Here is a 12,647-nt window from a genome sequence, read left to right on the forward strand (position 1 = left end):
ATCTCCTTTTCTCTATCGGCTCCATTGGGGGACACAGACCGTGGGACGTACCAAAGCCGTCCCTTGGGTGGGCAGATAAGCAGTCAGGCAGACGGCCTTTCCACTGCCGCCTGCAACACTTTACGGCCCAGACTAGCATCAGCCGATGCTAAGGTATGAACCCGGTAGAACCTCGAGAAAGTGTGCAAAGACGACCAGGTAGCCGCCTTGCAAATCTGCGAGGCAGAGTCTCTGTTCTGGAGAGCCCAGGATGCCCCAAGAGAATGGGTAGAATGAGCCACAACCCTGAAAGGAGAATCTTCCCCTTACAGCGATAGGCTTCCGAAATGGCAGACTGAATCCACAGAGAAATGGTGGCCCTGGAAGCAGGCTGTCCTTTACAACGACCCTCCGTAATGACGAAAAAGGAATCACACTGACGAAACGCAGAAGTGATACAGAGATAAGACCAAACAGCCCGAACCACATCCAGCTTGTGGAGTAAGCGCTCCTTAGGATGAGAAGGAGCAGGATAAAAAGACGGGAGGACAATGTCCTCATTGAGATGAAAAGCCAAAACCACCTTAGGCAAAAAGGAAGGATCTGGCTGGGAAACAACCTTGTCCTGGTGGAGCACCAGAACGGAGAATGGCAGGAAAGAGCTGACAATTCAGACACCCTCCGGATAGAGGTGATAGCAACAAGAAACGCCACTTTCCAAGAAAGGAGGCGTAGAGACACCTCTCTAAGGGGCTCAAAAGGTTCACCCTGGAGGGCACTCAGAACCAGATTCAAGTCCCAAGGGGGAGAGGGCGACCGATAAGGAGGGACAGCATGCGCCACTCCTTGAAGGAAAGTCCAGACATGAGAATTAGAAGCCAGAGGACGCTGGAAAAGAATAGAAAGGGCAGAAACCTGACCTTTAAGAGAACTGAGAGACAACTCTAGGAACCGAGAAGGTCACAGGAGACAGGACCTGAGCTTCACACCAGCGAAAATAAGTACGGTGGTAAATTCTTGCCGAGGAGGGCTTACGAGCCCTGAGCATGGTGTGAATGACTTGGGAAGAAAACCCGCTGGCCCTCAAAACCGCGGTCTCAACCGCCACGCCGGCAAATGCAGCGACTGTAAATTGGGGTGGCAAAGAGGACCCTGTGAGAGCAGGTCTGGACAAAGCGGAAGGCGCAGCGGAGCGTCGTCCAGGAGCCTGACCACGTCGGCGTACCACGACCTTCGGGCCCAATCTGGAGCTACCAGAATGGCGGGAACGTCCTCCGCTTTGAGCTTCCTCAGAACCCTGGGAAGGGGAGGAAACAGATAGGGTAGGGCAAACCCCACCCAAGGAATCACTAGGGCGTCCACGGCTAAAGCCAGAGGGTCGCGGGACTTGGACACAAATGGAAGGATCTTCCGATTGTGCCGGGACGCGAAGAGGTCCACGTCTGGAATGCCCCAGAGGTCGCAGATCTGCGCGAAGACCTCTGGATGTAGGGACCACTTGCAGGGGTCGGGTGAGGACCGACTGAGGAAGTCCGCTTCCCAGTTGAGCACCCCCGGAATGTGAATCGCCGAGATGGCCGGAACCATGCTTTCCGCCCAGATGAGAATCTTTGTCACCTCGGCCATGGCTGTCGAGCTGCGAGTACCGCCTTGACGATTTATGTATGCCACGGCTGTGGCGTTGTCTGACTGAACGCGGACAGATCGGGTCTGAAGCCGGGACTCCCAATGAAGAAGACAAAGCAGGATCGCCCGTAGTTCCAATATGTTTATCGGAAGAAGGACTTCTCGGGAGACCAGAGTCCCTGGACCGTCCAATCCCTGAACACACCGCCCCAGCCCGACAGACTGGCATCCATCGTAACCACCTGCCAGTGAAGGAGAAGAAGCGGGGAGCGGAGCCAACAAAGAAGAGACTGACGGATCCTGTGAGGGAGAAAAATCTTGCGATCGAGGGACAGCAGAGATCTGTCCCACCGAGAGAGAATCACCAGTTGAAGAGGTCGGTAATGAAACTGGGCAAAGGGCACGGCCTCTATGGTCGCCACCATCCGACCCAGGACTACCATGCTAGTGCGGATGGAGACTGGGACCTCGAGCCGAAGGGAGCGGACTCCTGACAGAAGAGTCAGACGTTTGTCCAGCGGAAGGCAAATTCAGGCCGAGGTCGTGTTGAAGTGAAGTCCCAAGAATATCAGGGACTGGGTGGGAGAGAGGACTGACTTGTCCCGATTGACCCTCCACCCGAAGCGATCCAGAGTGTGAAGAGTGACATCCACATTCTCCAGAGTCTGGGCTCTGGTGGAAGCCTTGAGGGTCGTCCAGGTAGGGTATCACCGAGACTCCCCTCGACCGCAACAGGGCCATCACCGGCGCAAGGATCTTGGTAAAGACCAGAGGAGCCGTGGCCAGGCCAAAGGGGAGGGCTACGAATAGAAAATGCCCCTCCGGAACCGAAAAGCGGAGGTACCGTGATGGCCTGGAAATATTGGCACATGGAGGTAGGCATCCTTGATGTCCACCGAGGAAGAAACTCCCCTAGTTCCAGGGATGCCACTACCGAACGGAGAGATTCCATTCGGAAGTGGTGGATGAGAAGATGACGGTTGAGACGCTTGAGGTCTAGGATTGGCCGCACAGAACCGTGCTTCTTGGGGACCACAAAAAGATTGGAATAGAAACGCTGAAAATGTTCTCCTGGAGGAACGGGAAAGATAACCCCCTGGAGAAGCAGAGACTGGAGAGCCTCTCGAAATTGCCTCGCCAGAGAAGGAGACCGGGGGGCCCGGGATCGAAAAAAGCGATCCCTCGGGAGGGAGGCAAATTCGATTCGGTAACCGCTGGATACCACGTCCCTGACCCAGGAGTCCTGAATGTGTGTGGTCCAGATGTCTCGAAAAAAATAAGACGACCTCCCACCCGAGAAAAAACTGCGTTTGGGGGCTTCACTTCATGCGGAAGAGGGTTTGTGGTTGCCTGATTTGGAGAACGTTGGAGAACGAGGGAGCCTTCTTGTCCAGCAAAGGTGCCGCTCAGACTCCTTGCTGTGGCCAAAGGTCCGAAAGGAAGAGGACTTCCTTTGGGAAGTAGAGCGAGCCTTATTTTGAGGCAACAAGGAACTCCTACCTCCCGTTGCCTCAGAGATAATCTCGTCAAGGCGCTTGCCAAAAAGACGGCCACCCATAAAGGGAAGCTCAGTGAGAGACCTTTTGGAAGCGGCATCCGCATTCCAAACTTTAAGCCACATAGAACGGCGGAGAGCAGCTAGGTGACCCACAGCAAGGCGGAACAATGGGCTGACTGCATGGAAGCTGTGCACAGAAATTCCCCAGCTTTAGAGCATTGGAGAGCCAGAGCAGACAGATCCTCTGAGGGGGATCCCGCTAGGATACCCTGACGGAGTTTTGGGCACCACTCCGATAGGGCCTTGGACGCCCATGCTGAGGCGAAGATGGGAAGAAGCGAAGAGCCGGCTGCTTCCGAGGCAAACTTCGCTAAGGACTCCACCTTCTTGTCCGTGGAATCCTTGAAGGCGGCCACATCTGCCAGTGGCAGTGTAGTGGCCTTAGAGATCCGGGAGATTGGTGGATCCACTGGGGGAGGGGAAAACACCTTAGTGACAAGATCCTTGTCAAATGGATAACGTTCTTGAATCGTCTTAATTCCCGGGAACCTCTTGTCTGGATGTTTCCATGCAGATTCCAGAATGGCGTCAAAGTCAGCGTGAGAGCTGAACTTTTGAGGTGCTGGCTTAGCACGATGAAAGGATACTTCAGGAGTTACGTCCGAAGTTTCTGGGTCCTCAAAGTGAAAGGTGTCTCTTATGGCCACAACCAATGAGTTCACCGTTTCAACTGTATCCGAGCGGTCCTCTGAGTCAGATGCCGATTCGGAAGCCTCGTCAGCCAGTTCACCAGGAGAATGTGAACGAGTGAAGGCAGTCCTGGAGGGGGGCGACCCTGACCGGGTATGCGGCTCTGGCGTGGTAGAGTGGCGACTCCGAGAACGTCCTCTGGAGGAGCGACGTTTGTGACCAGATGACAGGGGGGCGGGACCCACGGGGGAGCACCAACGCCTATCTGAGGACTCAATGGAAGAGTTGGACGAGGCACCCCTAGTACGCTTGTGAGCGTGAAGTATGTGGGGAAGCTGAGCGAGCCCCCACAGAGGGCCGGCGCAGGGCAGACCCCTTCAAGGAGGACACCACTTCCCGGGAGGCCTCAGCCACCGAACGGGAGACTTGGGTCAAATCAGCCATATACTGGGTCAGGGAAGAAACCCAGGTTCGAGGGGCAGCTGAATCCACCGGGACCGAAAGGGCATCCGGGGGTACCTGGGGGAGCAGGCAGAGAAAGTGGGCTCAGTAGAACTAAGCATCTTAGCATTACAGTGCTTGCAGACAAAATAAGTCACCAACGCTCCGGTTTTCTGTTTAGAGGGAGGTACAGCTCTGGGTACGGACATAATGAGAAAAGACAGGAACTTTCTCACCCTAGTCTGTGTCCCCTGGCAGCTGGCAGTGAGGAGAACTTGGCTCTGTGCAGCTACTGAAAAAAGGCCAGTCAATAGCCGGAGAGGACCGTGCCTGAGGCAGAGGCACTAAAGGATTGGCCTCTCACAGTGAAATTCGCGCCCACTGCGCTGATTGGAGGACACTTCGCGCCTCCAGGGAGCTCCGATGGCCCTGTGGGCAGAGCTAATGGAGGACGGGGAAGAAGCTGTCATGGCGCCTGCTCCTAGTCCCGAGCGCATATGTCAGCCGCATATGCGCTCGGGGGGGAAGAGAGCGACCGGCGAACAGCTGCCGGAGAAAGTGAAAGTAAGCCGGTGCTCCGTGCGCCCGGCCGGAGAAAGCGTCGCGGCTGTCAGCCGCATATAAGGCGCTGTGGCTTGTAGCTGCATAGTAAAAAAAACACACACACACACAGTGAGGTATGAAACACACATACACACAGTGCAATCACTCATGCCCCCTAAAGATGCGCCTGCTCGCCCCAGAAAGAATAAAGCCCCAGTACAGCCAACCCCATAAACCTAAAAGAAAAAAGGTGGGCCAAAAACAGAGGGTCTCCAGAGGTTGCAAGTCCGCACCTAAGGAGAAAGGAATGTACTCACCTAATGGAGTCTTCTATGAAGTCTACAGTCAGCTTTTGTCACCTGCATCACGCCTGGCTGCTATGCGCGAGCGAGGTGAGCAGAGAAATAGGGGGACCCGGACCCATGAGGTACCAACCCAGGCGCTGACCGTTGGCGGAGGGGGGTGAACAGCGCATATATGCAATGTCTGTGCCCCCTTACTTGCAATGGGGAAACAGGGAACTGGAGTCCCTGAGTCCCCACCTGAAAACATGGAAGAAAAAGGGAATAAAAAACTAACACTATACTAGGAAAAAAAAAAAAAATAGAAGACCTGGTCTGGAGAATTCCAGACCATGTCCACCTCCTTCAGACACTAAGCTTAAACTGATTAGCTCAGGGCCTGGAGGCGGGTATATCCTGCTGGGAGGAGCCGATCTTTTTTTATTACCATAGTGTCAAACCTCCTAGTGACAGCAGCATACACCCATGGTCTGTGTTTCTCTATCGACTCCCCAATGGAGTCGATAGAGAAAAAAAAAATTGGCGCAAAAAAAAAAAGGTGGCACCAAAATGAATTTTCACATATTTTTTATATTTTCAAAGCCGCACAATAGACCTTTGAAAATGGGAGGAGATAAAAAAAAAAGGTGTGAATAATTGAATAATATCACTGGAACAGAAATTACAGAAGTTTTTGAGAATCTCCCCCATTGTTTTTAAATTAATTGGTGCCAGAAAATTATACAGATTTGTAAATTATATATAAACAACAAGCCTACCAGTACTTATCAGCTGCTATAAGCTCTGGAGAATTTCATGTAGTCTTTCCAGTCAGACATGGTGCTTCCTGTTGCCACCTCTGTCCATGTCAGGAATTGTACAGAGCAGAAGCAAATCCCCATAGCAAACCTCTCCTAGTCTGGACAGTTCCGTCTTTGACTGGAAAGACTACATGACTTCCTCCAGGACATAAAGCAGCTGGTAAGTACTGAAAGGGTTAACAAATCTGTATACCTTTCTGGCACAAGTTAATTTACAAAAATGTGATCTTCAATAATTGACCATCTGCTTTGTTGTCAAGCCAAATGTATCTATGTACACACAAACATTACATCAATTATGAAGATTATTTCTCTTACTTTTCTGGCAATTGTCCTCAGTTTCCTGAAGAAGTCATCAGACGCATGGTTGTCTCCTCCTTCTGATTGAATGGGCTCCACAACTATCCCAGCAACAGTCTTTTTCTTTTTCCTGTATTTTACAATCAGGTCCTCCACCTAAACACAAATATAACAAATGACACTGTGCTTACATTTTTTACTTGGAAACCTATACAAACAAATTTTAAGAGGTCTTGTCAATTTTTTCTTTTTTTGAGCACTTTGCAAGAGCTCTTAGAAAGCTCCATAATAAATTACAAATGGAGTCTTTCACAGAAAAACTTTGAATTTAATGTCACAAGGAGCTTGGTCGACAGTATCACATTTTTAAACATATGTAAAAGTCTGAACTGACTTGGGGGGCTGTGGATAAGAAGCTGGGCTGAACAAGTGCTACCAGCAGAGCCTGCCCAGTGTTCATTATACATGGCAACAACTATCGTATTTTTTCAACAGCTAAAACATACTGATGTGGGTATCATACCAAAAATCCTGTCATATTAGCCTTCTGTAAATGTGGTGATAGGAAGCATCAAAACTAGAAACATCCACATTAGTTAACGTGTACCTGTCATTAACAAAAACTTTTGATATAATGTAGATAATACTTTTATATGTATATTTGTAATAAACATTGATTGAAATAATTGCATATTTTTGGGTGAAAAAATGCTGTCCCTGCAGCTATTGCCTGTGCGTCCTTGTGAGGAGTCCAAATACAGGAAGTGAGGGTAGGAGAAGCAGGGCTCTGTGCAGGCTCCTGACTTGTCAATCATCCTGATGTGTGAGTGAGGGGCGTGTCACAGAGCCTCACTGCACAGAGCCCTGCTTGTCCTCAGTGCACAGAGCCCTGCTTGTCCTCAGTGTAAAGAGCCCTGCTTGTCCTCAGTGCACAGAGTCCTGCTTGTCCTCAGTGCACAGAGCCCTGCCTGTCCTCAGTGCACAGAGCCCTGCCTGTCCTCAGTGCACAGAGCCCTGCTTGTCCTCAGTGCACAGAGCCCTGCTTGTCCTCAGTGCACAGAGCCCTGCTTGTCCTATGTGCACAGAGCCCTGCTTGTCCTATGTGCACAGAGCCCTGCTTGTCCTATGTGCACAGAGCCCTGCTTGTCCTATGTGCACAGAGCCCTGCTTGTCCTATGTGCACAGAGCCCTGCTTGTCCTCAGTGCACAGAGCCCTGCCTGTCCTCAGTGCACAGAGCCCTGCCTGTCCTCAGTGCACAGAGCCCTGCCTGTCCTCAGTGTACAGAGCCCTGCCTGTCCTCAGTGTACAGAGCCCTGCTTGTCCTCAGTGTACAGAGCCCTGCTTGTCCTCAGTGCACAGAGCCCTGCTTGTTCGCCGTGCACAGAGCCCTGCTTGTTCGCCGTGCACAGAGCCCTGCTTGTCCTCAGTGTGACTACACAATAGGTGCAGGGACAAAAATATACACATTTTTTAACCAATGTATATTACAAACATACATATAATGGTATTATCTAAATTAAATATAAAGTTTTTGTTATCGACAAGCACAATTTGTTTGGGAACCAATTTTTTTTTTTTATTAGTAAAACGGTCTAATGTTACATAGTTGTAACTGTTTACTCCCAAGCCTTTATTTAGGAATAATTCACAGTATACATGATCAAAATTTGTAATTGACTTTATGCCATGATGTTATTGCAGTTTGCACCACAGACCATTCTCACATTTATTGATGACATGGTCATGTTAACCATGGATATTCTCCACATTACCTCTTCCAAACAGCGTGCCTCTTCGTCTTGGTTTTCCTTAGCAAACTTCTCAAGTGGGTACTTTAGTCTTGGAAAGGGGGCAATTGGCCAGTCAAAAGAAGGAATGTCTAATTTGTGTATAGCTTTAGAATGTGTTGTAGCCAAGCAACCTATTTACAATAAAGATAAAACATTAGTAGCAAAAAAAGTATATACTGTAAAAAGATTGATTAAAGCTTACTTTATAAAGCTTCTTAATTGGATCCTTTCAAGCAGTTATGCTGCCCTCACGCTGAGGGAAGCAACATACAGCAGAGCCGGGAGCTTGGGACATCATAGCCCCACCCCCACATGACGTCACGCCCCCTCAATGTAAGTCCATGGGAGGGACGGCTGTCATGAGCTCCCGGCTTCAGCATTCGGAACAGTTTATTCCAAACGCTGAGCAGCGGAGTACCCCTTTAAGAAGGTCCACTACGCCGGCCAATCTGCCCCTGTGCATAGGAAGTCTGTTGATCACGAAAAGGTTGGCATGATATATGCCAGAGTCAGCCACGCACTGTGGGCATCAATGTTAAAGGGGTATTCTTCTCAATTCTTCTTTAACATTTTAGCCGCATTAAGTCAGCTGACAAAAGTGTAAAAAGATTTTAGTTATATAACTTTTTATTAATTTTTAGTAACTGAAAAAGTGTTTTTTACTAAAACTATGACGAAAAGGATTGGTCAACAAAATAAACACTGTTGGGCTTCTCAATCTGAGTTCTACTATACCATTTTACATATTGACCCAAAACGACAGACCACTGAAAACAGCATGTCTGATGCAATGTGCTGCTGCCGTCAGTAGGGGGCAGCATAACCAGCGTGAATGGCTCCCTTTGCTGGACTTCGTTGGTCTGTAAAAATAATAGTCGGGTATGGAATATTATCCACAACCTTTTTCATATTCTTAGATGTCTGCACAATTCCCTAAAGCATTTTAGATTAGATTTATCATAAGTGAACCAGAGATGAAAATAAATGAAAAGTTATTACCCATTGTTCTTCCATGAAAACTTCCCATAAATGATAAAATACTGTAGTCTGGACAGCCTGGAGACTAAAAGAAAAACCATAAAACAAAACCAAAAATAATTTATTACTAGATAGAAAATGGACTCTTTCAGCAATTAATTATAATAATAAAAATAATAAACTTATTTTTACTTATCTAAGTAGAACCAGCAGCTACATATATAACTATATCCCAGAGGAGCGACAGCCATGCTTATCTATCTGTACCCCAGAGAACCAGCAACCATGCTTCTCTATGTATACCACAGAGAACCCCCATCTAAACCTATCTATATATATCCCAGAGAACCAGCATCCACACCTATCTATCTATATCCCAGAGAACCAGCATCCATACATATCTATCTATACCCCAGAGAACCAGCAACCATGCTTCTCTATGTATACCACAGAGAACCCCCATCTAAACCTATCTATATATATCCCAGAGAACCAGCATCCATCCATATCTATCTATATCCCAAAAAACCAGCATCCATACATATCAATCTATACCCCAGAGAACCAGCAACCATGCTTCTCTATGTATACCACAGAGAACCCCCATCTAAACCTATCTATATATATCCCAGAGAACCAGCATCCATCCGTATCTATCTATATCCCAGAGAACCAGCATCCATACGTATCTATCTATATCCCAGAGAACCAACATCCATACTTATCTATCTATATCCCAGAGAACCAGCATCCATACGTATCTATCTATATCCCAGAAAACCAGCATCCATACTTATCTATCTATATCCCAGAGAACCAGCATCCATACCTATCTATCTATATCCCAGAGAACCAGCATCCACACCTATCTATCTGTACCCCAGAGAACCAGCAACCATGCTTCTCTATGTATACCACAGAGAACCCCCATCTAAACCTATCTATATATATCCCAGAGAACCAGCATCCACACCTATCTATCTATATCCCAGAGAACCAGCATCCATACTTATCTATCTATACCCCAGAGAACCAGCATCCATACCTATCTATATCCCAGAGAACCAGCATCCATATGTATCTATCTATATCCCAGAGAACCAGCATCCATATGTATCTATCTATATCTCAGAGAACCAGCATCCATACCTATCTATATCCCAGAGAACCAGCATCCATATGTATCTATCTATATCCCAGAGAACCAGCATCCATACGTATCTATCTATATCCCAGAGAACCAACATCCATACTTATCTATCTATACCCCAGAGAACCAGCATCCATACCTATCTATATCCCAAGGAACCAGCATCCATATGTATCTATCTACATCCCAGAGGACCAGCATCCATCCGTATCTATCTATATCCCAGAGAACCAGCATCCATCCGTATCTATCTATATCCCAGAGAACCAGCATCCATACATATCTAGCTATATCCCAGAGAACCAGCATCGATACGTATCTATCTATATCCCAGAGAACCAGCATCTATACGTATCTATCTATATGCCAGAGGACCAGCATCCATACCTATCTATCTATATTCCAGAGAACCAGCATCCATACCTATCTATATCCCAGAAAACCAGCATCCATACTTATCTATCTATATCCGAGAGAACCAGCATCCATCCGTATCTATCTATATCCCAGAGAACCAGCATCCATCCGTATCTATCTGTATCCCAGAGAACCAGCATCCATCCGTATCTATCTATATCCCAGAGAACCAGCATCCATCCGTATCTATCTGTATCCCAGAGAACCAGCATCCATACGTATCTATTTATATCCCAGAGAACCAGCATCCATACTTATCTATCTATACCCCAGAAAACCAGCATCCATACCTATCTATCTATATCCCAGAGAACCAGCATTCATACTTATCTATCTATACCCCAGAAAACCAGCATCCATACCTATCTATCTATATCCCAGAGAACCAGCATCCAAACTTATCTATCTATACCCCAGAGAACCAGCATCCATACCTATCTATATCCCAGAGAACCAGCATCCATACGTATCTATCTATATCCCAGAGAACCAGCATCGATACGTATCTATCTATATCCCAGAGAACCAGCATCCATACCTATCTATCTATATCCCAGAGAACCAGCATCCATACATATCTATCTATATCCCAGAGAACCAGCATCCATACGTATCTATCTATATCCCAGAGAACCAGCATCCATACGTATCTATCTATATCCCAGAGAACCAGCATCCATACGTATCTATCTATATCCCAGAGAACCAGCATCGATACGTATCTATCTATATCCCAGAGAACCAGCATCCATACGTATCTATCTATATCCCAGAGAACCAGCATCAATACGTATCTATCTATATCCCAGAGAACCAGCATCCATACGTATCTATCTATATCCCAGAGAACCAGCATCCATACTTATCTATATCCCAGAGAACCAGCATCCATACTTATCTATATCCCAGAGAACCAGCATCCATACCTATCTATCTATATCCCAGAGAACCAGCATCCATACTTATCTATCTATACCCCAGAAAACCAGCATCCATACTTATCTATCTATACCCCAGAGAACCAGCATCCATACTTATCTATCTATACCCCAGAGAACCAGCATCTATACCTATCTATCTATATCCCAGAGAACCAGCATCCATACGTATCTATCTATATCCCAGAGAACCAGCATCCATACGTATCTATCTATATCCCAGAGAACCAGCATCCATACGTATCTATCTATATCCCAGAGAACCAGCATCGATACGTATCTATCTATATCCCAGAGAACCAGCATCCATACTTATCTATCTATACCCCAGAGAACCAGCATCAATACGTATCTATCTATATCAGAGAGAACCAGCATCAATAAGTATCTATCTATACCCCAGAAAACCAGCATCCATACGTATCTATCTATATCCCAAAAACCCAGCATCCATACTTATCTATCTATACCCCAGAAAACCAGCATCCATACCTATCTATCTATATCCCAGAGAACCAGCATTCATACTTATCTATCTATACCCCAGAAAACCAGCATCCATACTTATCTATATCCCAGAGAACCAGCATCCATACCTATCTATCTATATCCCAGAGAACCAGCATCCATTCGTATCTATCTATATCCCAGAGAACCAGCATCGATACGTATCTATCTATATCCCAGAGAACCAGCATCCATACGTATCTATCTATATCCCAGAGAACCAGCATCCATACTTATCTATCTATACCCCAGAAAACCAGCATCCATACTTATCTATCTATACCCCAGAGAACCAGCATCCATACTTATCTATCTATACCCCAGAGAACCAGCATCCATACTTATCTATCTATACCCCAGAGAACCAGCATCCATACTTATCTATCTATACCCCAGAGAACCAGCATCCATACCTATCTATCTATATCCCAGAGAACCAGCATCCATACTTATCTATATCCCAGAGAACCAGCATCCATACCTATCTATCTATATCCCAGAGAACCAGCATCCATACGTATTTATCTATATCCCAGAGAACCAGCATCCATACCTATCTATCTATATCCCAGAGAACCAGCATCAATACGTATCTATCTATACCCCAGAAAACCAGCATCCATACTTATCTATCTATATCCCAGAGAACCAGCATTGATACCTGTCTATCTATATCCCAGAGAACCA

The 12,647-nt window shown here is 47.0% G+C and overlaps 1 protein-coding gene across 5 annotated transcripts in view; it reads right to left on the bottom strand.

Moving 5' to 3' along the window:
• Positions 1 to 12,647, bottom strand: part of ABAT (4-aminobutyrate aminotransferase) — a 163,267-nt gene that overhangs the window by 24,405 nt on the left and 126,215 nt on the right. For all 5 annotated transcript variants that reach the window (XR_008847264.1, XM_056536397.1, XM_056536398.1 and 2 more), the window contains exons 10-12: positions 8,970 to 9,033; positions 7,953 to 8,101; positions 6,198 to 6,335 (exon numbers count right to left, since the gene is read on the bottom strand). Coding sequence is in view for 4 of the 5 variants with exons in the window: in XM_056536397.1 (XP_056392372.1) it covers positions 6,198 to 6,335; positions 7,953 to 8,101; positions 8,970 to 9,033 (351 nt within the window). In the remaining variant the exon portion in view is untranslated. The remainder of the gene's footprint in view (positions 1 to 6,197; positions 6,336 to 7,952; positions 8,102 to 8,969; positions 9,034 to 12,647) is intronic.

The sequence above is a fragment of the Hyla sarda genome, chromosome 8, assembly GCF_029499605.1.
Source record: "Hyla sarda isolate aHylSar1 chromosome 8, aHylSar1.hap1, whole genome shotgun sequence".
NCBI classification, from domain to species: Eukaryota; Metazoa; Chordata; class Amphibia; order Anura; family Hylidae; genus Hyla; species Hyla sarda.